The sequence below is a fragment of the Coniophora puteana genome (genome assembly GCF_000271625.1).
Source record: "Coniophora puteana RWD-64-598 SS2 unplaced genomic scaffold CONPUscaffold_10, whole genome shotgun sequence".
In the NCBI taxonomy this organism is placed as follows: Eukaryota; Fungi; Basidiomycota; class Agaricomycetes; order Boletales; family Coniophoraceae; genus Coniophora; species Coniophora puteana.
In genome coordinates this window covers 706,197-731,054 of record NW_006913062.1, presented here as the reverse complement: position 1 = coordinate 731,054, position 24,858 = coordinate 706,197, and the positions used below count along the sequence as shown (strand labels likewise).

The 24,858-nt window shown below is 54.7% G+C and overlaps 9 protein-coding genes and 1 non-coding gene across 10 annotated transcripts; 5 read left to right on the top strand and 5 right to left on the bottom strand.

The window, feature by feature from the left end:
* Positions 1-1,548: 1,548 nt before the first annotated feature.
* Positions 1,549-2,040, bottom strand: CONPUDRAFT_60913 (uncharacterized protein; the record flags this gene model as incomplete). The annotated part of the gene is made up of 3 exons (XM_007772942.1): positions 1,549-1,707; positions 1,759-1,965; positions 2,020-2,040. The coding sequence occupies 3 exons, from the start codon at positions 2,038-2,040 to the stop codon at positions 1,549-1,551; spliced, it is 387 nt and encodes a 128-aa protein (XP_007771132.1).
* A 235-nt stretch (positions 2,041-2,275) lies between these two features.
* Positions 2,276-3,580, top strand: CONPUDRAFT_108151 (uncharacterized protein). Its single transcript, XM_007773191.1, has 6 exons — positions 2,276-2,469; positions 2,528-2,657; positions 2,705-2,839; positions 2,891-2,952; positions 3,001-3,163; positions 3,213-3,580. The coding sequence occupies exons 1-6, from the start codon at positions 2,317-2,319 to the stop codon at positions 3,227-3,229; spliced, it is 660 nt and encodes a 219-aa protein (XP_007771381.1). The 5' UTR covers positions 2,276-2,316; the 3' UTR covers positions 3,230-3,580.
* Positions 3,581-4,245: 665 nt separating this feature from the next.
* CONPUDRAFT_138650 (uncharacterized protein) lies at positions 4,246-5,747 on the bottom strand. Its single transcript, XM_007773190.1, has 4 exons — positions 5,155-5,747; positions 4,970-5,095; positions 4,580-4,914; positions 4,246-4,526 (listed from the first exon to the last, which is right to left on the bottom strand). Exons 1-4 carry the CDS (start codon positions 5,704-5,706, stop codon positions 4,361-4,363), a joined length of 1,179 nt encoding a protein of 392 aa, XP_007771380.1. The 5' UTR covers positions 5,707-5,747; the 3' UTR covers positions 4,246-4,360.
* A 4,954-nt stretch (positions 5,748-10,701) lies between these two features.
* CONPUDRAFT_91792 (uncharacterized protein) lies at positions 10,702-11,995 on the top strand (the record flags this gene model as incomplete). The annotated part of the gene is made up of 2 exons (XM_007773189.1): positions 10,702-11,075; positions 11,155-11,995. The coding sequence occupies 2 exons, from the start codon at positions 10,702-10,704 to the stop codon at positions 11,993-11,995; spliced, it is 1,215 nt and encodes a 404-aa protein (XP_007771379.1).
* Positions 11,996-15,897: 3,902 nt separating this feature from the next.
* Positions 15,898-16,922, top strand: CONPUDRAFT_145599 (uncharacterized protein; the record flags this gene model as incomplete). Its single annotated transcript, XM_007773188.1, has 1 exon — positions 15,898-16,922. The coding sequence occupies one exon, from the start codon at positions 15,898-15,900 to the stop codon at positions 16,723-16,725; it is 828 nt and encodes a 275-aa protein (XP_007771378.1). The 3' UTR covers positions 16,726-16,922.
* A 223-nt stretch (positions 16,923-17,145) lies between these two features.
* On the bottom strand, positions 17,146-17,960 carry CONPUDRAFT_83777 (histone-fold-containing protein). Its single transcript, XM_007773187.1, has 4 exons — positions 17,696-17,960; positions 17,520-17,624; positions 17,336-17,460; positions 17,146-17,282 (listed from the first exon to the last, which is right to left on the bottom strand). The coding sequence occupies exons 1-4, from the start codon at positions 17,889-17,891 to the stop codon at positions 17,259-17,261; spliced, it is 450 nt and encodes a 149-aa protein (XP_007771377.1). The 5' UTR covers positions 17,892-17,960; the 3' UTR covers positions 17,146-17,258.
* Positions 17,961-19,234: 1,274 nt separating this feature from the next.
* On the top strand, positions 19,235-20,407 carry CONPUDRAFT_108144 (histone-fold-containing protein). Its single transcript, XM_007773186.1, has 4 exons — positions 19,235-19,505; positions 19,555-19,684; positions 19,750-19,816; positions 19,875-20,407. Exons 1-4 carry the CDS (start codon positions 19,313-19,315, stop codon positions 19,923-19,925), a joined length of 441 nt encoding a protein of 146 aa, XP_007771376.1. The 5' UTR covers positions 19,235-19,312; the 3' UTR covers positions 19,926-20,407.
* On the bottom strand, positions 20,375-22,294 carry CONPUDRAFT_75036 (uncharacterized protein; the record flags this gene model as incomplete). The annotated part of the gene is made up of 5 exons (XM_007772979.1): positions 20,375-20,425; positions 20,480-21,343; positions 21,405-21,657; positions 21,724-22,130; positions 22,199-22,294. The coding sequence occupies 5 exons, from the start codon at positions 22,292-22,294 to the stop codon at positions 20,375-20,377; spliced, it is 1,671 nt and encodes a 556-aa protein (XP_007771169.1).
* A 363-nt stretch (positions 22,295-22,657) lies between these two features.
* Positions 22,658-24,442, top strand: CONPUDRAFT_60673 (uncharacterized protein; the record flags this gene model as incomplete). Its single annotated transcript, XM_007772927.1, has 6 exons — positions 22,658-22,873; positions 22,939-23,365; positions 23,422-23,531; positions 23,581-23,674; positions 23,733-24,085; positions 24,155-24,442. The coding sequence occupies 6 exons, from the start codon at positions 22,658-22,660 to the stop codon at positions 24,440-24,442; spliced, it is 1,488 nt and encodes a 495-aa protein (XP_007771117.1).
* Positions 24,443-24,744: 302 nt separating this feature from the next.
* On the bottom strand, positions 24,745-24,816 carry CONPUDRAFT_t81. Its single transcript has one exon. It is a non-coding gene; the product is annotated as a tRNA-Asp (tRNA).
* Positions 24,817-24,858: the final 42 nt, after the last annotated feature.

Below are 24,858 nucleotides of genomic sequence, written 5' to 3'. Positions count from 1 at the left end.
GCGAGGGCGTCTACGGCTTGCTTTTGGATGAGATGATGTCCGACGCCAAGTTGATGAGCGATGGTCGGAAGGACGGAGGATAGCGATTGACGCCTAGTATCTTTTCGAGAGAAGAAGAACCTGCCAGCCAATTGCCCCTGAGTTTTTAATAGCCGCTCAACGATGGAAACGCCCCTGCCGTCTTCCCGGTTCCCACTGCACCGTGGAGCCATACATTGACAACACTCCGTGAGCGCTCTTAATGTTCCAAACTTATGCGAACCTTGCAAGGCCGCCCACCGCCACATGTCGACCCAGCACAGGCACTTATACTGACAAGTCAGCTTGATATGATCAATCGTACCGTCGGCTATCGACTAAGGTACTATTTACATTTGAGCGTTTGTTCCTGTACTACTACCGCCCAGTCGTATTACCTTGCGCGCTCATGACCAGAAAATCATTTTCTCCTACATTGCAGAAAGAAAAGGCAAGATGCAAGAGTCCATTGACTAATGGGTGGTTGGTGCGTTTAGTAAAATACAAGATCTACCGAGCGAAGAGGACATAGTATGAAAGTACTGAAAAGTAACGGGATGGGATACGGTACGACAAAAATTTAGACTAATTGCAGCCCAAAACCGAATCAAGCCGCCGGAGCAGCAGCAGCGGGTGCGGCAGCAGCCTCAGTGCTAGCGGTGTAATCCTAGAACGCTATCAATATTCGACGAACGCCTGGTGCTCCAGACACGTACCTCCATCTCCGCATCGAGGTCCGCTACACTCTTCTGAGGGCGCTCAGTGCCCCTCTTCCCACCTCGGCGACCACGACGACCACCCCTATAGCAGCGTTTAGGTACAAGATATACACCGATGACGGCCATTGACAAACCTGGTAGCACCGTTAGTAGCAGGAGCGGGGGCGTCCTTAGCAGCAGGAGGGGGAGCCACACGAGACACCAGGGAGCTAGACGCCGCGAGACGGGAGGGGTCCATAACAACTTCAATTTTCATCGGGCGTTCTGTAGTCGGTGCAAAGGCGAGACGGGTGAAAGAGATGAACATCATTAGTCGGCTGTCCATTTGAAGCGAGGAAGCAAGCAAGCAAAAGGAGGACGAGTACGATCCAATCCGTTACCGCGCGCATTGTGTCTTGTCTTTCACCGACGCTTCATGCGAGCAGCAGCTTTGCGTTCTGCCGGAGAGCGCTGAAATTGGTCTAAGGACGAAGATCGGGAACTTGTCCCACGATGCCTACGCCAGCCTTCGAATCCAATCCCACGACACCTCCCTTCATCGACAGTTCCAGTCGCCGAAGTGTGCTTTGTGGGTGCTCGAGCCTCAGGAGTCACCTTCCTTGAAGCGAGCAACAACCACGAGCTCTGATAGTGAGACTATCTGCGCAACGTGGGGTAACGGACCACCACCCGTTACCCACGTTTGAGTGCGCAATGAGCAGCAATGACTCCACGAGGAGCTCTTGCGGGTCGAGACGGACAACAATGCGCGTTGCAACCGCAATGTGACGACACTCCGAAATAGAAACGAGGTAGTGAAAAGGAGGCGATACTAACTTCCATCGATGAGGCGGTTGTTGTATTGCTGGTAGGCCTTGGTGCCGTCTCCCTTGCGTTGGAAATGAATGGCAGCAACACCCTTGGAACGACCCGCACTATCGTAGTGCAAGGTCACCTCACGAAGGGGGCCGACGGTGGTGTGGAAAAGCTCCTGTAGAAACGTAAGCGTCTGGGTAACTGAAGTAACGATGAGGACACTAACCTTGACTTGAGCTTCGTTCACATCCTGGGGCAGATTCGAAACAATGATCTTGTCAGCAGGCTGCTGGACCGTAGGCTTGGCAGCGGCAGTAGTGGCGGCGGCCTGAGCACGAGTAGTGGGGGCGGCGTTTCCGCGACCGAGAACTTGGGCCTTGGCGGTGCCACGGCGCGAGGAACCACGGCGGGGGGTGCGACGGGTGGCAATGATCTGGGTGAGGGGTGAGGACGCGTGTTCGTGTCGTTCAACAAGGAAGCAATTTACGTCGTCGAGGCTCTTGTCCATTATTACTGAGAAATTAGAGTGTTGAAAGTACGATGAATGACGTTAGACGAAGAGGAGTAACGGAAAAAGAGGAGGAAGTTGGTGGTGGTGGGTCTGGGTGGTGGTGGCAGCAGCGGGAGGGGCAGCGAGAAATTTCCTCCACAGCAAACGCGCGGGACATAAGTACAGTCGGAGTTTCAAATGTTCTAGACCAGCACGCACGCACCTGTCTCTGCCTTTGTCATCTCTCGGATCCGGCTCAGGCAACAGCACCGCTACCTTTACACATCTTCTCAAATGTCCCGAGGCGGTCGAGGCGGTGGTCGCGGTGGGGGAAGGGGCGGTTTCAGAGGTGGAGGAGCAGGCATGGGGGCCAACTCCATGCCCCCGATGGGTCTTAGCTTCGCCGATATACAATCCTTGTCGCGAGAAGCGGATTCACTCTATCCTGTACGACTCATTGCTGTCCGTTCGTCTGGTGCCAATGCAACCCTTATGAAACTATCAGCCCATAGAACCACTGCCTGCCCTTGCTGAGTACTCTGCTGCGGACAAGCGTATTTGCGATTTGCAATTAGGGTTTGCGGCGCGCCTGAAGAAATCACCGTATTACATCGTCGAGTCAGAGAAGGTCGATGGTAAGAAATTTTCACAGCCATCCTCGTCAGAACTGACTGTTTTTCAGATGTTCAACGATATTCCGACAAGTACCGCGACAGCAGCGCTTCTCGGCCTATGCTCAAGAGAAAGGATCTTCATGCGCCGTTCTTCCCTCAGGAGATCTTTGAGTGGTACTTCAACCCTAAGAAAAAGCGGAAGAGTATGTCTCCGCCATCATCCTAGCTTTCTTGCACTTAAAATATTTACCTAGCTGCGAAGAAAGCCGCAGGCCAACGCGTAGATCTGAACGATTTGGGCGAGGACGAGGACCTAGTGAGCAATTCCCGGGTAAATGCAGCGAAAAGTCTGATGATTCTTCAGGAAAAGAGTGACGAAGGCTCAGACGCAGGGTCGCAAATCGTAGAGTCAGACTATGATGTCGATGAGGAATACGACAATGACTATGCTGAGAACTACTTCGACAATGGCGAGGGTGACGACATGGATGACCTCGGGGGAGGTGGAGGAGACGACGGAGGCGGTGGTGAGTGCAGCTTTCCGTCGATTTGTGTGCATCGCTGAACTCCACCTAGGTGGTGACTATGATTAGTCTGGTCGTAGTCCCTAGGGAGGAAAAGAAGTCCTTGACTGTATCGTGTCCATGTACTTCTATTTCACTGGTCTCGTCATTTTAGCGATTATGACTCTTATTATGCCATAAATCTAAGAGTCTCGAACGCGATGTTGTTCATCGGTGCGCCCGTACTTTGAGGTTGATTTTCGTCACGTGTTGGCATAAAAGGACGCGTTCCACCGTTGTCAATGTCTACTCCTAAATCCAACCTCTACTTATCCCCCACACGCTAAACTATGTTCTCCGTTCTTTTCCTCATCTACCTTTTCATGGCGCCGGCCGCTGTCTCTGCGTGCGAAGGAGAATGCATCGTCAAGACCACCAACGAATTCCTCAGCTTGTATGCGCCCCGTATCATAAATGTCTTTGACACTTTGGTGAGCTCCCGCCCTCCTTAAATCCGTTCAGACACTCATGTATGCATTCATTCATCTGATGTCTGTACTTTAGGGCGACATGATCAACAAAAACATCCTCCCCGCCGAAGCTCAGCGTGCTCTCCCGCTCACCTACTTCCACCCCATCCTCGCCGAGTACAACTCCACCGCGTACGCCGGGCTCGAGACCGCCATCTTTCCGCACTACTTCCACGGCAAGTGCCTCGATGCGCACGGCAACGAGCCCAACGGGTGCCCGAACCCGGACTGCCCAATCGTGTGCGGCACGCCCGGCTCGCTCGTGCACTTCTACCACATCCTCAGGCAGATCGTGTTCGATCAGACCAGAGAGATACTCGTCAACATCACGGACCCGAAGACGAAGGCGTACAAGGCCATGGAAAAGGCCGTGCTGGATGATGTCAAGACGGCGGGTCTCGATAGGCGCGCGAGCAGAGGACTCGTGCACGGTGTCTCGAGGGTATACAGGAAGAGACAGACCAGCACGTACAAGGCACAATTGCGCTCAATCATCAAGGAGTTCTCGAGCGAGCTGGAGACGACGTGTGGTACCAATCTGACGCATTGCAGCTGGGAGAAGGAGATGAAGAAGTTCGTTTTGCAGTTTCCATGATTCTGCTACTAATATCTGTAGAGGCAGGTCCTCGGTTGTGATACATTTTGTAAACGTACATTACACTCTATTCTATGATAGACCTGATTCACTTCACTATGCGAGCTTGAGCAGATCGCTCATAACGCCCATAGCAGTTACGGCGGCCCCAGCTCCAGCTCCTTGAACGATCAGCGGTCTGCCGCCGTAGCGCTCCGTGTGGAACATGATGATGTTGTCTGAGCCTTGAAGCGAGGTTGCGAATGCGTGGTTTTTGGGATACCTATGCGAACGCAAATTAGAAACACGCCGGGTCTCGAGTGACTGAAAGCGCACTGCTCGAGGCCTGCCTTGATCACGGGCTTGCTGGGATCCGTGAGGTCCACGACACCGACATAACGCAGAACCTTGCCATCCTTCGCCGCATCTTCTCGCGTCTTGGAAAATTTGGCGTCGGACTTGGGCAAGCCATCCATGAAGTCTTGTAGGGACACACTCTCAAGCCCCTCGGGAACCAGGGAGAATGGGTTTACCTCCTTGAATCCTTCAACGAGGAGCTCCGAGTCTTTGAGGCTCTGAGGGTCGACCGCATGGGAGATGATGGTGCGGTAGAGGATGGTGAGTTTGCGGGCGACGTCTGCACCGTTCAGGTCTTCTCTAGGGTCTGGTTCCTAAGATGCTAATATAAGGAGTGATGAGGTGTCAGAGAGCTGTAGTAGAACATACCGTGTAACCGGCCTTCTTTGCCTCGAAGACGACTTCAGAGAAGTTGTCTCCCCCAGCTTCTCCTGTAGAGAATTTGTTGAAGATGTAGCTCATCGTCCCCGAGAACACCCCTTCGATCTTGCGTATCTACAGATCAGGATGACGTCAACGTTACGACGATGAGCTAAAGAACGACGTGAGCGTACCTTGTCTCCGGTTCCGACAAGACCCTTCAAGGTCGAGATGATAGGCAGACCCGCTCCTACAGTCGACTCGTTCAAGAACTCAGCCCCAGAGCCATTGCTCGCAACGCAAAGAATATCGCTATACAGTGCCGCACTGCCGGAGAAAGCCTTCTTGTTCGGTGTAATCACATCGATACCGTAGCCCAGCGCAACGGGGTACGACCCTGCGACAATCTCATCCGACGTGTTGTCCACAAGCACAACACGCTGGCCGAGCTTGACGAGCTTGGACAGCCCCTTGATGCACCGATGGAGCTGATCCCTCTTCTCCTCTGCCGTCTTGGGCAGATTCTCCATCTCCTTCGTCTGGTCGAAGGTTCCTTTCCAATTGCTGAGGGTAAGCTCAAGCAAGCCATCTGGGTTCGAGAGCAGCTTTTTGGAAGATTGCAGCGCGACGAGGCGGAACGGGCTGGGCGACGGGAAGGATAGGAGCTGGTTGACAAACTCGGTACCGACGAGGCCGACGCCGATGACGGCGACCTTTACGGATCCTTCGGCGTGCGTGGTGCTCATGGTCTTCTGTGAGTGGGTAGAAAAGTGTTGCAGGGTGGAAGAAGAAGATTGCGCGGTGATAATCTGCGTGACATTCTTTTTGGCTTGCGTCGTGGCGAGGACCCTGGTGCAGGCAAATCCGGTGAAATTATGTCCTCGGCACCAATACTGTAACGTCGGCCGGAGTCTGGATGCAGCGCGTGCTAACGAAAGGCTCGTCATTGTGGTTTGTGGTTAACCATGTACAAATCGATTCTACACTCGCGCAGAAGCCGCCCGCGAGTCATTGACAACTTGCTTGCTTGTTTGTATATGATCGTGGCCTTGTCATGGCCTGTAGCCGCCAGCGTCTATCTATGTTCTCGAACTTCAAGCTTCAAGTTCATGTTCCAGGCGATATACAGACTACTTCAACTGCCGACATACACGCACCTCACCTTGATCTTATCCACTGACATTAGCTGAATGCAGGTGCTTCGCCGCAGCAGTTATGATCCCACTTCATAGATATCCAACACATATAACCCCTGACGGTTATCACAGGTAGCCTGTCGACGTCATGCATCCCAATCTCAAGTGACCAAGATGAGCTCATGAGCCTGGGCTAGGTAATTGGCGTAAATTAATTTACTTACATGTGGTCCTTCTCTGGAGCCTCGTCAATGGCATTTCAGACTCTTTGAACATCCACCTTCGACTCCGTCAACTCAGAACATAACCTGAACGACCTGACACCAATAGCGTTGGCGGATGAAGCGAATTGGCAACTTCGATTGGCGTTGTTGACATACGTAATGTAAAGTAAGATTCAACAACCCTGCGTATGATGAGATACGTCCATATCACATCGCCTTCCAGCCCTCGCCTACTTCATGTTTCGTCTGACAATGTACTGCGGATAGAAACACCGCACCGAGGGTAGGGAACAGCTGCACGCTCGACCTGTGCAGGGACAAAGATCATCCTTAGGATCGTCCATTATATCGTCCTGTGCTAGCGCTCCGAGCTCCATCGCTCGCAGCAATCCCGTTAGATTTTCGATCGCACTAGGATAAATGTAGAACTTTGTTTTTTGAAGCTTCACAACGAATCCAGCGGAAATGAGATCTCAGAGAACTTATCGTATCGGCACCGTCCTGCCGCAGAAGCCTCGTTACGAACATCTGGGATGTGAACGCGTGGAAAGGATACGTACGTGTAACCCTCCTTTTCTGCTGACGGACACATACATGCTAGAAGACGTCGACCGCCCTGAGCTGTCGCAGAAGAATGACAAAAGCTGACGCTCCTTTGCCCCTATGACATGTCTCAGAGATTACTCTGGTCTGTAGCTCTTCTAGAACCAACATGCACTGCGGCCGTTTGTCAACAGCATTTACATGGGAATGAGCACGGATGCGACGAGTGACGTCAGGATCAGGTCTAGATGAGCAGCGAGAGATGTATGTCCGCAGTTGTTGTTCTACTCGCGCCCGGAGCGAGGCAGGGATGGTCAGAGTGTAAGGGTAAACCAGACACGAGAAAGACCCACAGACCATGATTTCCCGAAGCGAGATACCATATAATCATAGTCTCGTGCCAGAAATAGCTGCATCAGCAATGGTGCATCGCCCGAGGTAAACGTGACCGGTAATCCTGGCAAGATAGCTCATAGATCCACGGAGAGATAAATTGCTGATGGTCCAACGGCATGAAAGCTTGCAATTTCGGAGATCGTCGCTGCTGGCGAATCGGAGGTGAGGTCCAGCGAAGCATGTGTGGCTCATATCAGCCCGTCAGCTTGGGCCATGAAGACTGCGCACGTTTTAAACATGCATCGAGGGCGAGGCCGTGCAGGTACAATCATCGCGGACTTGACGCAAGATAATAGGCTCATGTCGCGTATTTGAGGGTGCCGATGGTAGATGAAAAAGACAGGACACTCAGCTCTTCAGTTTTTCAGTGTGGCAAACGCGCGTTCACTTGTATTCAGTGATAAGCGATAGAGAGTATTGAGATTGGCCAGGTCAGGAGACAAGGTCCCATGCACAAGCTTTGATGGAGTCGCGAGCGACCCTGCAAAACCAGTGGAGGAGACACTTTGCCAAGTCGAGCAACTACTCGCCGTGGAGACGGTCTGAGAATATTCCACTGGGGCGGACCATTTTCGCTCAAGAAAGAGGCACAGCTGCGGGGCAAACCTAAAGTGTGTGTCCGCTCTGAGATTTGAGGACCGATGAGGTCCTCGTTGCACAGAGACGGCGTTCGTGAGGCTTTTGTGTTTCTGAGCACAGTATTCGCCTTTGTCCACGAGAATACAATGAACGTTGAAAGCCCAGCGCTACCTTGCGAGTACGGTGATTGTGTCCTCCACGCAGCAAAATGGTCTCTAGTGACTACGTCAACATCAGTAGGTCCTTGTTCTTGCTTTTATGAATGAACAATAGGAGACGAACAATGGCTGTCGAATGGGCACCTACTTAGGATTTTGCGTTACCTCGTTCGGCGTGTGGTTGAGACTATCTGCGTCTGAAGATTAAAGCCGGCGCAGCAGCTCATCGGAGCCTTCGCGCAAAGCCCGAGGATCCGGGAGTTCCTCGAAGGCTCCGCAAGGCTGGCTCAATCCGTTAAACACAGAGCGATACGAAAATAACGGACCGGTAGATGTGGCACGGCGTATCATATCAGTCAAGCGGAACGACGACAACAGGCTCGGCTGTTTCCCTGTAACACGAGTAGGACACAAGCATACATTCCTCGCGCTCGCGGTTCACTGATGGTTAAAAGTAAGGCATCTAGAAGCCTGTCGAAGATCACGGAAGCAACTCACGCACCACGTTGAGGGCCACCTCATCACTCATCAGATGTAGGTGTCTTTCAATTGACAGCGTCCGACAAGCATCCGAGCGGCCGCGGCCGCGATAGGCTTAGGCTGAGACAGACAAGGGCGTAGTGAAACAGGAGCCATTTCTACCCTGGCGCAAGGAGTCGAGGGTGCGTGGTGGGTGCAGGATGGCGCCCGTGGCTGCTGGTGGCGGTGACGCTTGTCAAAGAAGGTTAACCTCAATTATTGTTCTGCCTCCGAAGGAGCGGTGTCCAAAAAAGAGGTTTTTGCCGATTTGCCTTTCTCCAGTCCCATGGCTCTGTGTTCAATGGACTGAGACGTCCAGAAGGACGATGATAACTGAGAAGGAGCAAAGGCGCCCGTGATGATATAGTCCAAGTCTGATAAGAATTCTTTGTTTCCATAAATAAATAAAAACGACGAGTCACGACAAAGTAGGAGATGCAATATTGAATCCGTAGGGTGGACATGGCGGGCTTTGAAAAGTTTGCCTGAATCAGATACTATGACGTGCTCAAAGAACGCGCGCAGCTGGCCTGTGATGACTGTGGAGACTGATTAATGAGGGCAGGCGGCGACGTTACGAAAGGGGTGCCCTTGGTGGGAGATCAGCTGGTGATGGGCACGCAGCACGCTCTCGGGAACACACAGGCACGGGAGAAGGAAGATCGAAGAGCAAACAAGAATGGGTTAGCTTCTCGGTTACAAGCGAATCTATAGTGTGCGGGTGGCTGGTGGTGGTTGGAGAAACCACGCAAACATGCACATACGGTACCGTGACGAGGCACTCAGCTACAGCACCGGTGCAGAGCGGAGCAGGCGGTCAGATAGAGCCGCGCGTCGGAGAGGAACGTCAGCCAGGTGCGTCTGGAAGCTGAGTGCGGTGGAGATGTATGAAAGTTTGTACAGCTGGCAAGCGTGCTCGAGGCTCGCCGCTCGGCCCAGGGCGAGTCCATCGGAAGATCGGACAACAGTGACATCTCTCAGCGCCTTGGACTCTCTTGGACTATAGCATGATATGAGTGCATTGAACACGGGTCATGGGGACTGGTGCCGCGGAGTGGCCCTAGATGTCCCTATAGGTGTTCCCTGGACTACTTGCCTTGGCTGATAGCGGAGGAGGCTACAGCAAGAGGCACCGAACTCGAGCAGCCACGCTTCCACGAATAGCCATGAATAGGAGGACCCAGATCGGCCCCAGATCCAGGGTGCGCCGGAGACAGATCACGGAGACGAAAGAAGGAAGAAGGACACGGGAAGTTGCGCCGTTCACAGATAGGAGGAGTTCCGGGCCCTGCGCAAGGGCTTGGGGAGCTGGGCAGAGCGGAGAGGAAAGGGCAATGCGATAGCGGGTGGAGCGGGACAACCATCTCAAACCCACACTTGCAGGAGAAGCGGGCTCGATACAGCAACTGTATGCGCAGTAGTGCAGCGATGGCGTTTGGGGGGACTAGATAATGAACAATAAGCCATGCTATTGCAGCGCGTTTGTCGCGAGATGGAGAGATAGTTGAAAGAGAGGATGGCTGCCACAAAGGCGACGTATGTTTTTGTTGAGATGCTCTAAGCGAATGCCGCCGGGCTTTACAAGCGATACAGCCGGACAGGGGATGGTGTGAGTCGTGACGCCCAGGAGGGGTCTTCTGGAGGTCTAGGCATGTGCCATGCATCAAATGCACGCTTTGCATCCCTGACTCGTTTTTGCTGCTCAGTGAAAGTGCATCTGAGCACCCTGAACATCCGCTGAAGCTAGGAAGCAGGCTCTGTTTGGCAGCTAGACAACAATAGCTAGGCTCTCAGGCGGAGACGGAGGTGATAACAGTGGGGAGGTTGTCGTTGTGGCGCGCCGATTAATGACAAGGCACGGTGCGGGAGTGCTCCCGGATGGCAGATAGTTGAGACTCCGCTTGTCATTTGACATGCCTGATATAGGGCGAAGAATGCGCTCTGTGAGGGAAGCGGCGGTGCGGCAGTCGGAATTGAAAAGGGACTCCAACCGTGGGCTGCTGGTAACGTCCCATTCCTGCTCTCCCACGACAGATTACCTCTTTTTTTATTACCCACCATCTCCTCCCTGTCCTCCCCGCCGCCCTCGTCCCCCTCCCCTGTCCCTCCCATCTCCATCTCCATCCCAATCACCATTCATCCCTCCTAGATAAATGTTGCTCTCACACAAGCCATCCCTCATCCCAATGTCTCCATCGCTGTCCCACCGTCGTCACCCCTCCGCCCCTCCGGCCGTTGTCGTACAGGCTACCAAGACGCCTGGCCTTCTCTCCATCTCCAAGCCGGCCCGCCCTTCATCCCGGCAGCAGTTCAACCTCCAGCCTCCGGCGAGCAACCACAAGAATGCCCGCTCGCCCAAGCAGAAGCAGCCACAGCAGGCCCGCCAGTCCCCGGTCAAGGCTGATCAGTCTGAGGACCCGTCCAAGGCCTCTCCAGCCAAGAAGGCTGCTGACAGCGACGCTGTCGAGAAACAGGAGAAGACTTCCAGCCCTCAGTCTCCAGAGAAGCGCCCCAGAGGCCGCCAGCAGGGCAAGCCTCCCAAAGATAAGGCGCCCACAAGGTGATATCCTGTGCTATCTGTCCGGTGGCTTGTGTTGACAAGTATTTCTACCCATCTTCCTCGGTACCCACACCTACAGCAATGCGCAGACGAGACGCAACAACATTCGCCAACCCTCCCCTCCGATCCCCTCGCAGGCAGAGGACAACGCCTCCATTTCTTCAGACACGAACCGCAACCCTTCTTCCAACTCTTTCGACCCCTTTGTCGTTTCTTCTGATTCCGAGTCGGACAACTCTCAAGCTGTCGCCACGACCGTCCCCAGGAAGGGTTCTACCAAGCAGGCGAGCCCTGCCTCCAACGGCGCTTCCGCCGGCAAGCCGTCTCGCAAGAGGCGCGCCGTCCCTCAGGCACCTACGACGCCCACTCCGGCGTCCAAGGCCGTCCCCATCCCCCGCAAGGAGAAGGCTCACACTCGCCCCGACCTCTCCCGGTCGGCTCCGATTGCAGCGGCCGCACCCATTCACGCAAACATGCGCTCTTCCGTCGCGTTTTCCGCGCGGTTCCCTGTCTGTGACGATACTACCGACACAGAAAACGATGACGTCCCTTCGACGCCCACTAGGTCGAAGAGCGGCTGGCAGCAGTTTGAAGATAGTCTCACCCGTTCTGTGCCCCTTCCCGACAAAGGCTTCTCGTTCGGGGTTATGAACTCCCCTCCTCCTCGCGCCCGCACTACTGGCCACTACCGCTCTCCTAGCGAGGGTGTTGGCGTCTTCAACGCGTCCTTTGACGAGGATATGTATGGCCCCGGCCCGAACGCTGAAGCCTCCGAGGAGCTCAAGAAGCTTTTCGGCTTGTTGCCCAATGGGACAGCTCATAGCAATGAGTCCAGGGAGCGGCTTCTCGGTGCCTTCTTCGCCAACTCTGCCTTCCAGAACTCGCCGAGCCCCGACGAGCTCCCGGCTCCCGACTTCTGAAGTCGCGGTTTTTTTCTTTTTCTTTGGTTATCTTTATCTCTTCCTGCTTCTTTATGTGTAGAGGTAAGTTTATTGCTCGCTCTCGGAATTCTCTGTACTAACATACGCGTAGTCTTAGAAGTTATCGTTCGGCGATCATCTTTAGATCATCGAGCCTCCCTCCGCCGACGCTCATTTCAAGCGAACTATAATCCACCACTTCTTTCGTGTTTTATACCTCCCTTAATTCGGCGCTGCTCGGGCTAACCCGCCTAACCAACTTTCGACTACAGTCCTCGACTCGACCGCACGGTCTCTTTTAGGCGCTCTCGCATTTCCCCCGGGTTTACAGCAACTGGTCTGGTTCCACGTTCAGGACAACCGCGCTCCTTTTCAGCATCTCCTTGAAGGTATCTTCGCCTCTTGGTGTACTCGCTTCCACGCCGATATTCATGCCTCGGAACTGTGGTCGCATCCCCCATCTTCCCCACTCCCCTATCTAATCTCTCTCGGGTCTCGTCTTTCCCCTTCTTGATCACTGTGACACTACCACGCCAACCTACAGGTTCAATACCTCATCTGCATGCTTTCAATTGCATCGGCATATCAAATTCTTTTTATTAGTCTTGTACAAAAGGCTTCAGCAAGGTTCTCCATCAAAACTCCAATCCCCTTTCTCCCCTTCGACACGCACCCCGGCTACCTTGCTGCTTCGCCGTGTGTATCCAAGCTACAGCGCGGCAACCATCGCATTCATCTCGGTGCTTATTTATCGACTCGACCACGACATGGTCCTGCGTTATATGCGTCTTCAGGCGAAGACGTTTGGGCGTCTTGGGCTCTTTGTTTCCACCTTTGTTGACTGGCTGCCTTTTCTTTTTTTGAGATTGGATTCTGGGACTTGTGATATTTAGCATCCTTTTCCCCTTTATCGTACGACCAGGTTTGGTTTTTCGGTTGCAGTATCCTACCTCTCGCCCACCCTCCTTGCATTTTCTCGTTAGGGTTGGGCTTCTACTAGACTTGCTCATTCTCCCTTTGACTCCACGTCTCCCTCGCCGGCCTTTCATTTCTGCTTCTTCCACTTTCTTTTTCCTTTTTCTTCTCTGCCGGCGGATTTCTCTTATTTTCTTCACCCCTCCTATTTCTTTTCCTTTTCTCGTTTTACGTCTCCTCTCACAACAAGTGTATCAATATTTGCTCGGTCCATCATTCACATCTCGGACTATCCGCACCATACCCACGCGTTTAGTACTATCTTTCCATTTTGTGCTATAGTTCCCATCACTTCGAACCGAACATGCCCTTCAAGCCGCGGACCCAGGATCATTTCGCTCTTTGGCGGTAACCCGGTCCACTTCGCCGCGTCGACTCCCTGACGCGTGCACACCTTCCTTAATCCCGGTGGTCATCAGCGACTTTTGGCGTTGGCGACCACGTCCAGTCCCGCCTGGGACTGGGTTGTACATGATGCGACATGATTTTCCAGGGTGTACATATGGTTCTCTCCGTACGTCGCCTTTCTCTTCTCGCAACCATACTCGACGTTGACCACTCTCGCAGCCGTGACCCTCCTGGCCCGTACACACACTCCCAGCCTATTTTCTCCCCCATCCTTTCCTACACCCCTCTCCCTCCCGCTCACTTCTTTCTGTTTCTTTTTTTGCCCTTGGCGCGGCACTTCCTCTTCTCCGTTGTCAACACCGTCACTATCATCTTTGTCGAGCACCCTGCCGCGCCGGGTTTCTATTCATGTGTGCTACGATCATAGATTAACTTCGACAGTAGACTTAGTCAACCTGCCGTTTGTGACGCGGGTCGGGAAAGCAAAATCCCTTTAGCAGTAGTAGTAGTATATTGCAAGTAGTTGTTCTGAAATGTAAAAATCTTGTTAGTACGAACACAACGGACTAGAGGCGCTCGTTAGTCTCACCAAACTTAAACACTCTTTTACCCAATATAACTTGTGCTTTTTCTCGTTCCTCATGTTCTACGTGTCAATGCGTGATTCGTTGGTCATGGCGACGGATGAGAATACATATACTCGAGTATAGTGGGCTGCGCCATACATTGAGTGATCTCACTGCGCTATCGCCCTCTACCGCCTCAACATCAACAGTGGAGCCTAGCTCATAGACTTGTTGATGATGCAGAAGCCAAAACCAGCTTGCCGCATGGTCAGGTGGAGGAGAACTTGTCCGATTTAAGAGGACCGTTGCAATCGAAGTCAAATGACGATAAGATGACCCTGTATTAAAATCTCTGGGTCGGACGTACTCGATCGTAGTGGAACTCAATCACAGCTCTTTCCGCTGCCATGGCGGTAGGAGCTAATATGAGCCGCTTTCAAGGCGGAGCCTCGGACTCGGAGACGTGCAGTGAATGAACGATCGCCGTGCTGCCCGCTGAGATGCGCTGGCGGATATTAGTGACTGTTTATATATGATAGTGTATTTAGTTTACTTCCGGGATATGAACTCATTGTTCGGGCGGACCCGAAGAAGCTGTTGACGGGAGAACTCGAAGGTAATGGGGCCGTGGTGATCGTCTTGAAGTCAGGTTTGGGCTGCTAGTTATTAGGATTGGGCGGCTTCTAGTAGCCTTCTAGTCAAGGGATTTTAGAGACGTCACGGGTCAGGAGGCTAAAGCGGTTACGTTACGGAGATCATCGTGTAACTTTTATTGGCTGGCTGCTGAGCTCCGAGGCAAGGGGTAGTGTGGTCTCAAGGTAAAACGTACATGCCTCATGGCAAGTGACGCGATTGCGAGTGAAGAGAGAGAAAGACTCGGAGCGTGCAAATAGCTCTAGGGTGGTTCGCACGGCTTGCTTACCATTTTACACAGCTCGCACATCGGACATGTGTTGATGGTTGAGGTCACCCCGCTTTTGTGCTCCTTACTCATCGACCACGTTCACGTTGCGATCTAGGTACCGTCGACATTCAATCGGCACTCGATATTTGAGTGCCCATGGCCCTGACCGGCGGTGTCAACCTGAACAGGCTGAACAGGCCTGAACGTCGTGACTGCGCTAGCGCTTACCATTGTCTTCCATTTCGGCGGGAGATGTGACGCGGTGACGCGATGCCATATTGCATGCAGCCAGCCATCTGGCCAACGTCCCCAGCGTATTCAGTATGTCGACGCCGCAATCAGACCGCTGAGGTTGCGTTCCGTCACTGGTCGTATGTGTCGACTTCTTGGATTGAATTCTTCTGATTGTTTTCTCTCAGGTCAAAGCAACGGCCTGATGTAGCGACTGCGACGCCCTCAGGCCTGTGCAAAATAAGCTCGCAACATCTTTGACGGAAGCTTATGGAAAGCCCACGGAAGCGAGTATCGAGTACGTTTATGCGTCAACCGGAGCAATTCTCTTGATGCTCTTGATGTGCTTACCTGTCTGAACTGTCCTGACCCACCCGCCGGCCCTGCCTTGTCTTACCGGTTGGGGATACCGTTTCATTATCCCAGACAGATCGACCGGCTCAGTTTGACGGTGCCTGCGCGGTTGGACCAATATGGTGGTGTGTTCGGCTACGGGTGACGCCGCTACCTGGAGCGCTTTTGTCTTTTGTGGACACGTTTTTTTCTTTCCCTTCAATAGTTTATCTTGTCGCTCGTTCCGACCTCCGGGGAAGCGCAAGGCCAGGACCAGAACAGTCTGTCGCTTCGCTTGCACTTGCCGTGTTCTCCGCTTAGCGACGCGACACCTTTGCCTGGGGCAGCTTATAAGAGGCTGAGCGGGCTCGTCATGGCCGCATTTTACTCTGAGCCCCAGTATTCGTATCTGCCTTCCTGCCTTTAGGCGCTCGCTCAACTTGCTCTTAGCTCACGTCAACTAAGCTTCACTCTGGCGCCACCCACTGGCCAGCTCTCCACCACCATCGCCCATACACCATCGAACGCAGAGATCGCCACCCCACATGGCCGTGCTATCCACCCCATGGTACCCTGACGCCGACTACAACCCGGAGGACTACGTTCCCCCCCACCGCCTCGCCTCCGACACCAAGCTCGGGCTCACTGCGTCCACCGCGGGCATCCTCATCGCCAAAGTGCTCGCGTACAACGGCCCGCACGGCCCCCGGCCCACGCTTGCCTGGAGGCTGGACGTGCACCCCGACTTTGCGCAGGTGCACGACGCGAACAACCCGTTCGCGATTCTGCGCTCGGGGTGGAACACGCCCGCGTTCGTCTGGACGGGCGCATCGCATGCGGGCACTCAGAGTAGGATTGGCTATGCGCGATCGGTCTCTGATCCGTCGCCGTTTGCAACTTCTCTGACCGCACCTTTAATGGGCAAGCTGACGCCGCCACCGCCGCCGCCGCCGCCATCGACGTTGTCGTCGTGCACGTACAAGACGATCGAGCAGCTCATCAAGTGGATCTACGACTGGTTCCAGCAGGAGCTAACAGAAGAAGACGTCGCGCGCCTCTCGGCGGGGCAGATCACGCCGTGCCTGGGCTGCACGTTCCTCGTCCGCCGCGGTCCAGTTGTCACCGCTGGCCACAATGGATCCTACGCCGCAGATGATGCCGGTGCCGCGTACGTGCGCGTCGCGCCCCCTGGTCCCGCCAGCGCGCGTGTGGCCGCGAGCCGGCACAGGACGCCCAAGCGCGTAGATCTGCTGGGGGACTTTGTCAAGTGGGTCGGGATGACGGTCGCCGTGGACAGTCGCGGCGTGCCGATACCGCATCTTTTCCTGACGAACGATCCGTCGCTGCGCATGCGGGGGCACGTGGCGTGGTGATGGCCATCGTTGGATTTGGAGATAGAGTGCGGGACATTCATGGGACATTTGTTTTCTGCGTGGATCTCTATGTTATTCGTAATGACCTTAATTTCTATATTAACAAGTATACACCCGAATGCACTTACGTTACTTAGACGGTTTCGGCACGACCATTAGATGAATTGACGAACATACTAGTACATGTATATGACAACACGATGTTGAAGCTACCCCTTGAGTTGTGAGATGTGACTGCCCCTGCTGCTTTGAGATAAACGAACCAAGTTATGGCATCGAGGGTACATGGAAAGTAAGCATATGCCAATGCCGACCTGTGAATCTTCCTCAGGGCGTGGGTCTTACCTTGACCGAGAACAGACTTCTGCTGAATACTCCGAACTCACTCAACATCGATCACGCATTTGTCCAAAGGTAATGAGTAAACTTCAGATTACCGTGCCAAGCGTACAAGTCGTAGTAGAATAATGATAAGAGAATACAGTGCGTAGAGATACACCACGAAGAAAGAAAAGACAGATGCGAAAGTAGGTTTACTTGGCGCCTGCACTGGAGAACTGTATGTGCGTAAGTATCGTGTCACGGAGGCAAGCAAGCCACGTATGCGTACCTTGGTTACCGACTTGGTACCCTCAGAAATAGCGTGCTTGGCAAGTTCACCAGGGAGAATGAGACGGACAGAGGTCTGGATCTCCCGTGATGAGATGGTAGACTTCTTCGAGTAGGCGGCGAGTTCTAACGAGAACCGAATCAGCATCGCCTTCAGGAGCGGTGGAAAGTCAAAGACGACTCACTCGATGCCTCCGAAGCGATCCGCTCAAAGATATCATTGACAAACGAGTTCAGAATGGCCATAGCCTTGTTCGAGATACCCGTGTCAGGGTGGACCTGCTTAAGGACTTGGCACGAGCGTCAGACCCGACTGCAGAGGGAGGGCACAAAGGCCGGGGCGTTCTTAAGAGAAACGCACCCTTGTAGATGTAAGACGAGTACGTCTCCTTGCGGGCCTTGTGCCTCTTCTTCTTCTCCTCGCCACCAGCGCCACCCGAGGCGGCCTTGGACGTCTTCTTGGCTCCCTTGGTGGCCTCAGTGGTCTTCGCGGGGGCCTTGGCCGCGGTGCCGGATGCGGGGGCCTTGCCACCAGTCGACGCGGGTTTGGGTGCCATTGCTAGTGCAGAAGGTAGACTGGGTGCAGCGGAGGATGAGGGGGACGATGGTGGTGGTGGCGTGCAGAGATAACGGCGGCTCGGGGGCTGCAGTGCGTGTCCCCCTATATATACGTGAGATGTTTGGGTGTGTTTGGCGGCACGCGTCGAGACGCGTCTTTGTTGATTGGGTGGCGAGGATAACGGGGAATCCACATTTTCCGGCGGTCCAGCATTCCAGCAGTCCAGCCGTCCGTCCGCCGGTCCAGCTGTCTGGCCCCGCATTCCATCTGTCCGGCGGTCCAGATCCGCAAAGTCAATGCAGATGATCTTGCCGCGTCGCGTCATATCCACACTCGTCCCCCATGGTGTTCGCCTCGATCTAAGCTTATAATAATTCAGCTCGAGCCGGGACTGCGGCTTCTCGTTCCCAATCTCTTTCTTTCTTTCCCCCCACTATCGCTAACCGGCTGCTGTGCGGTCTCTGTCGACACTCTTTAACGCAACACCCAACCCTCACCCTGTCATGCCACCTCCGGAGCCTCACGTCTTAGGAACTGGAGACGTTCTCTGCGTCTACTGTGATTGCCAGATGCCGCTTTGCCCTCGACTCTGTCGAAGGGGGCAAGCATATTGCCCGCGTCTATGTTAAGGTGAGTTTATGCTTCCTCCTTGCCTCATCCAATCACTGACAATGTCATTCTATGTATCATTAGTGTCCCTGTGTGCACCGTGGCCCTCAAATACAGAGGGCAAGTCGAGATAATCCTCCCTCGCGGTTGGGGCGGTCCATATATAATCCTTTAGGGCCCGCCAAAGGATGTGTATATGTATGTCATCAAGGTCAGTAGCATCACCGACTATCTTGGCGTATAGGTAGGGGATATTCGGCGGTGATGCTGACGTGTCCGTCGAGGCATGCTGTATGTTTGCAATGTTGCTGCGTGTCTCGCAGCAGATCTTGATGAATTTCATGATTTGGTCCATGGTCAGTGCGGCGAGAGGCGGATATCGAGCGATCCTCGTGTAAACATCAATGAAGGGAATTGGTTTGGGTTCCATATGCATTGTATATGATCTGTAGGCCGAAGACAGAGGCGTAGGGATAGGGAGGTAGGTGCAAAATACAAGCAGAATACGAGATAACGGGAAATACGAAGGACAGGGGCTATCTATCTACTTGTGGCTGGCGCGACTTGATCACAAGTTGGTTGACTTCTGTGTTCCCACGCCTGTGGCCGGACAGCTGGACAGCTCGCCAGACGCGGCATACCCAAAATGTGAATTCCCCGTTAACCTGTGGGTGGCGGGAGGAAAATGGGTATAAATAAGGGAGGCTGGCTGATCACGCGCGTCGTCGCAACGATCTCCCCCACTACGCTGCTAAGCTGAACCTTGGAATTGAGTTCTGATTTATTCACCCATCTGTCCGAACATCGACCATGCCCAGGGGCAAAGCAAGCGCGAGTGCGCGCGGTAGACCAGGCAAAGGTAAAGACACCACCACCGCCAATGGCGCCCGTCAGCCAAAGACCTCGCGCACCCAGAAGGCTGGCCTGCAGTTCCCCGTAGCCAGGATCCACCGCATGCTCAGGAGAGCGAACTACACCCTGCGCGTGGCGTCTGCGGCCCCTGGTCAGTCCCGCATGCTCGGTGATATGTCACCCTCATCGTTAGCCCCAAGTCTACCTCGCTGCTGTGCTGGAGTACCTCTCAGCGGAGGTGCTCGAGCTCGCGGGCAACGCGGCGCGGGATAACAAGAAACGGCGCATCAATCCGCGGCATCTGCAGCTTGCGATCAGGAACGATGATGAGTGCGTTCCTCCATCTTATCTATTGGTGATCGCTGTGAGATTGAACGAACGCTCCAAACGATCAGACTCAACAAGTTGCTCGGTAACGTGATCATATCCGAGGGAGGCGTTATTCCCTTTATCAACCCTGCGGTATGTTTTCTCACCTGTCTACTTGGGCACCCGACTGAGATTATCCTTCCTTCAACAGTTGTTACCAATCAAGACGAAGGACAAGCGAGGACCAAGTCAAGAGGTCTAGCCTGCGTCTCTCGGAGCACACCCGGCTCGTTACCATACCGCGACGAGTTGCTCGCCCTGACATCAGCATCCAATTTATCGGGTCTCTTATTCATCAGCTTATCTGTAACGAGCATTGTCCATGTACATGTGTATAAGTATATCCAGATATTTCAGTCCATCTGTACGATATACCCTGAGTTCGAACGCATCGCTCGTCCTATGACTCCCGCGTCATAGAGCCCCGTAAGGTCCAGTTCCGATGTGCATGCACCTGTGCTTCAGCAGCATCCCCCACGTCTGGTGTTGTAGGACCTCCAGGCGCTCTAGTCGGGACCGTGACAGTGCGCGACGCATAATTTAGAGGCAGAGGATCCCGCGAGTGCCTTCTGGAGCCACGGAAGCGACACCGCAGTGTGGCTGGCACGCCCTTGAGCGATTGTGAATTCGGCGGTCCTGGGAGCCGGCCGTTCACCCCATCAGGAGAACGTCGATGCTCTCGAGATCCAACTCCGCATTTCGCTAGCCCCAACAATCAGATCCAAAGGCCGCCAAAACACAACAAAGCCGACTCACCCTCAACAGCAAAATCCTATTCTGATCCATCATCACCTCCGTCGCCTCAAACTTCTCCTCGCTCACCGTCTCCTTATACGGCAACCCCGCACCGAGCGGCTCCCGAAACGGCCGCGTCACCTTCTCGCGCCCCGCGTCCTTGGCCATCACGAAGCGGCACTCGTCCTCGACCTCGCGGTCGTTCCCGCGCTCGAAGTGCGGGTTGAAGTCGCGGATGCGCAGCCGGCGCGGGTGCCGCGAGAAGAGCACGTCCTCGTTGATCGTCTCGATCGTGCGGAAGCCGTACACGGCGTGTTGCCAGTCGGACGATTCGCGCTCGGAGAACCAGCGCGTGGAGGAAGGGCCCCAGTGTTTCCAGGGCACGAGCTTTTGGCAGGCGCTGCCGCTGGCGGCGCACGAGGCTGAGCGGGTGCATATGTGCGAAGGCAGAGAAGGGGGGCGGCGGTCGTCGGTGTTGTCGAGCGCGACGAGGGCGGAGCGTTTGACGAAGAAGACGTATGAGTGCGAGTCGGTGATGTTGGATTCGCGCATGACGGTGACGAAGAAGACGAGGAGCTGGTCGGACGAGGTCGGCTGCACGAGGTCGTGGCTCGGGAAGGGGTTCGTCTCGGACCATGTGGTGCTCGTGCTGGAGTGGGAGGCGTGCGGAGGCGCGCCGGGGGTGGGGTTGCCGCTCATGAACGCGTACGAGTACGACCAGTCTTGCATCAGCTCTGGGAGGCCGAATCGGCCTGTGCAGTGTGGGGATCTACTTTGGTCTGCGAACGAGTACGTCTCGAGCGTGCCGAGGACGGTTATGATGAGGAAGGTATCGTCCGACAGGAAAAGGAAGTCGTCTGCGCCATCTTCAAACTCGAGCACAAACTTTATATATATAAAACTTTAAGCCGGTGCAGATTCCGGAGTAAGCGGAGAAACACTTTACCTCATATCCTTTATGGCCTTCCTTCCACGTCCAGAGATGCATGTACCCGCCAATGTCCCCATTGATGATGATATCACGACACAGCAGGACGACATAGTCTCCCACGACCTGGATCTTGACGGGCCCGGAGAGCTCGTAGAGGTCCAGCGCAATGTGCTGCTTGAGCACGGCGTGCAGTTCCGGAGCAGAAGCTTCCGGATGTGGCTTCCCTGACGACAACGAACGAAGATGTATGTTATATGCGTGGTCCACACTGCCAAAAGAAGGTATCCGTCAGCGCAAAGCAAAAACAGCTGACCATTCAGTGGGTCACACATACTCGTGTGCGGAAGCAGCGACGACCACCAATAAATCTTGGTCGGGCGAGAACGTAAAATCGACCAGGGTCCAGTCGAGCGTGGAGTGGGTCCATACTTTGATCTCGCCCTCGGGGGTGTCGAGGGTGGGGAGCTCGAGGAAGTGGATCGCGTTTGTCTTGGTCGCGTTGCCGTAGATGCCGCCGATGAACTCGTAGATCGCGCCGGTGTCGGGGAGGGGAAGTTTCATCTTCTTGCGGTACTTGAGCGTCTTCCAGGCGCGCTCGCGATCGCGGAGGCGCTGGCGCCGGGAGTACATGGACGGGTTCTGATCGAGGGATTTTGCGGGCATGGTCTGGAAGAAGGCCATGTCGACGAGGTACTGCAGACGCTCGGTCGAGTCGACGATGTCCTTGAGCAGTTTGCAGACCTGTATATGTGCTGAGTCAGAGGTTCTGGTATCTGGAGGGAGGGTATTTGAGAGGGAGATTTGCTTACCCGCCTGATGCGTAGGAGTTCTTTGCATTCGAGGAATGTCAAGATGAGGCACAAGAGCTCGAGAGGGAGCGTGGATAAATTTTTGGCGGCAAGCATGTCCACAGAAAAGCCAGTACGAGGCAATTTATGTAGGTCAAGAACAGATAGGAAGGGCCGTTTATGTACAGAGGGACATGAGACGATCAGCAGACTGAAGAGAGCAAAGAACAGGAAAGGTAAGGGAACCGTCCCGAGCCACGTGGGATTGCCTTTAATGGAAATGGATGTTCCCCTGGACTGCGGCAAGGGCGGGCCTGTTCTTGGAAGTGCCTCTATGTCACCCCCGACATGTCCTCACCAGAGCCAGATTCCCCTCCCATTAATGGTGCAGTCTCCCCAGAATCAGCAGTCGCCACCGTCATGAACGGCAACGGCCTCCATGCAGATGCACGGTCCTCCATAGACAGCGACCGCAGCTTCATGGTATCCCCCCCTCCCGCACACCCCGTCGGTCTCGCCAACGGCAAGCCAAGAACGAGCGCAGAGGATGCGGGGCTTTCGGAGGTCGAGAAGCTCAGGCGGGATCTCGACGCGGAGCGGGAGGCCAAGAAGAGCCTGGAGGCCCAGTACCAGAACTTGGTGTCCAAGCTCACCACCATGCGCACCACGCTCGGGAACAAGCTCAAGCAGGATGCAGTATGTCCCTCAATCTAAACTTCTTATAATGATCTGTATACTTAAATGTGCTCAACGGATGACAGGAGGAGCTCGATCGGCGCGAACAGCTCGTGCAGCAGCTCACGGCTCAGAACGAGGACCTCGCCACGGCCGTCGAGACGATGAAGACCGAGCTGATCGCCTCGCACGATGAGGGAGAGCGCACCGCGCGCGAGCTCGACTCGATACGTAGCAAGGCGCTCGACGATACCACCCAGGAGAGCATGCTTCGCGAACGCGAGCTCCACGAGACCGTTGCCGAACTCGAGCGCTGCCGCATAGAGCGCGACGAGTGGGAGCAGGCGGCGATGCAGGAGCGCATGTTCTCGGAGGAGGCAAGGACAAATCTGGACGCGGCGAGGCGGGATCTGGAGCTCGAGAGGGAGGCGAGGGAGAGGGAGGGTCAGGAACTGGACGCGGCGAGTTTGACGGCGGCGAACTTGCAGTCTGTGCTGGAGGACTTTCAGGCAGGTGCGTTACAAGGTTGTTTCACCATCGGCAGCTTCCAACCCGTGGCTGTGGTTCAGCCAAGGAACATGAGCTGGACACCGCTGTCCGAGACTTCAAGACGCGGCTTGATGATACCACGATGTCACTCGCAGAGTTCAAGCAACGTGCACTAAACGCCGAGGTTCGTGTACGCGCTGTCAGGAGCTCCCAGTATCTCATATTGTGCTCAGGCACAGCTAGAAGAAAACACTTCAAACGCATCACGAACACAAGAGCTAGAGAAAGATGTAAAAGAGAAAAACCTCCTCATCGGCAAACTACGGCATGAAGGTGCGCAATCGCTTCATCTCATCCTCACCTATAATGACAAGCTCTGGCCTACGCCCAGCCGTCATCATCAACGAACACCTCATGGAAGCCCTCCGCCGTCTGCGGCGCACCTCGACAGACACCAACGTCGACCGGCGCCTCGTCACCAACGTCCTCCTCTCCTTCCTCACCACGCCCCGCGCCGACTCCAAGCGCTTCGAGATGCTCTCCCTCCTCTCCACCATCCTGCAGTGGTCCGACGCCGAGCGCGAAAAGGCTGGCTTGCAGCGCTCGGTCTCGGGTGGCGGCGGCGGGGGGCAGGGTGGGCTCGCGCCGCCGGACGCGGGGCGGCCGTCGGGGTTCTGGAGCCGCTCCGCGGCGGCGTCGCCTGCTACGAAAACTGTGGATCTGGACAAGACGGATGAGACCGAGGTGCGTGCCACAACTGATATCGCGCAGGAACACCTGGCCCTTTCGTTCGTTCTAACACGCTCTATGCAGTCCTTCTCGCGCCTCTGGGTCGAGTTCCTCCTCACAGAAGCCAACCAAGGCGAATCGCCCACTGCGAAATCGATGCGCCCGATGGGCTCCGTGCCCAACAGCCCAGCCCAGTCCCCGAGCCGGCTCGCGCTCTCGCCGGGTGGCGGCGGTGGTCACCAGGGCACGCGCCGGCTGGGCTCGCTCGCGAACAGCAGCGCGATGGCGAGCTCGCCGAATATCCCGCTCGGTCTGCCACCACCGCCGTCGAGGAAGGGGAAGGAGAAGGAAGTTGTGCCTCCGGATTCATAGAGCGCTCCTGCTGGCTTAGGGGCTGGATAAGGAATTGGTTGCATGAACTGTGGCGAGGGGTGGCAACTAGCGCTGTCTCGAGGACGCCGCGGCGTGGATGGGGGACGTATCGGATACTTACCTTTTATTTTGAACATCTCCTTCAGTCTGTTGCATATTGGACAGTTTTTCATAATGTAATTTTATTGCATCCTGCAAGCCTCAACTCATGTGTACTGAATGGGAAAAGAATCTAAGCTCAAGAGCTCGGTATACCTCGCAGCAACAGGCGTGATATGGTGTGCAAAATGAGGAAAAAGAGTCTCTCTGGCGGGGAGTCGAACCCCGCTCTCCCGCGTGACAAGCGGGTGTACTAACCGATATACTACCAAAGACTTGCTTGAAAACATGCTAACTCTTAGAGTAATATATACCAT

Coding starts and splice junctions, on each gene's coding strand:
- CONPUDRAFT_108151 (XM_007773191.1), top strand. CDS start 2,317: ATGTCCCGAGGCGGTCGAGGCGGTGGTCGCGGTGGGGGAAGGGGCGGT. Junction 2,658..2,704: donor CGAGTCAGAGAAGGTCGATG/GTAAGAAATTTT, acceptor ACTGTTTTTCAG/ATGTTCAACGATATTCCGAC. Junction 2,953..3,000: donor TGGGCGAGGACGAGGACCTA/GTGAGCAATTCC, acceptor ATGATTCTTCAG/GAAAAGAGTGACGAAGGCTC.
- CONPUDRAFT_138650 (XM_007773190.1), bottom strand. CDS start 5,706: ATGAGCACCACGCACGCCGAAGGATCCGTAAAGGTCGCCGTCATCGGC. Junction 4,915..4,969: donor CAAAGAAGGCCGGTTACACG/GTATGTTCTACT, acceptor TTAGCATCTTAG/GAACCAGACCCTAGAGAAGA. Junction 4,527..4,579: donor ATCAAGGCAGGCCTCGAGCA/GTGCGCTTTCAG, acceptor GCGTTCGCATAG/GTATCCCAAAAACCACGCAT.
- CONPUDRAFT_83777 (XM_007773187.1), bottom strand. CDS start 17,891: ATGGCACCCAAACCCGCGTCGACTGGTGGCAAGGCCCCCGCATCCGGC. Junction 17,461..17,519: donor GATCGCTTCGGAGGCATCGA/GTGAGTCGTCTT, acceptor GGTTCTCGTTAG/AACTCGCCGCCTACTCGAAG. Junction 17,283..17,335: donor GTACCAAGTCGGTAACCAAG/GTACGCATACGT, acceptor ACGCACATACAG/TTCTCCAGTGCAGGCGCCAA.
- CONPUDRAFT_108144 (XM_007773186.1), top strand. CDS start 19,313: ATGCCCAGGGGCAAAGCAAGCGCGAGTGCGCGCGGTAGACCAGGCAAA. Junction 19,506..19,554: donor CGTGGCGTCTGCGGCCCCTG/GTCAGTCCCGCA, acceptor GTTAGCCCCAAG/TCTACCTCGCTGCTGTGCTG. Junction 19,817..19,874: donor TTCCCTTTATCAACCCTGCG/GTATGTTTTCTC, acceptor TTCCTTCAACAG/TTGTTACCAATCAAGACGAA.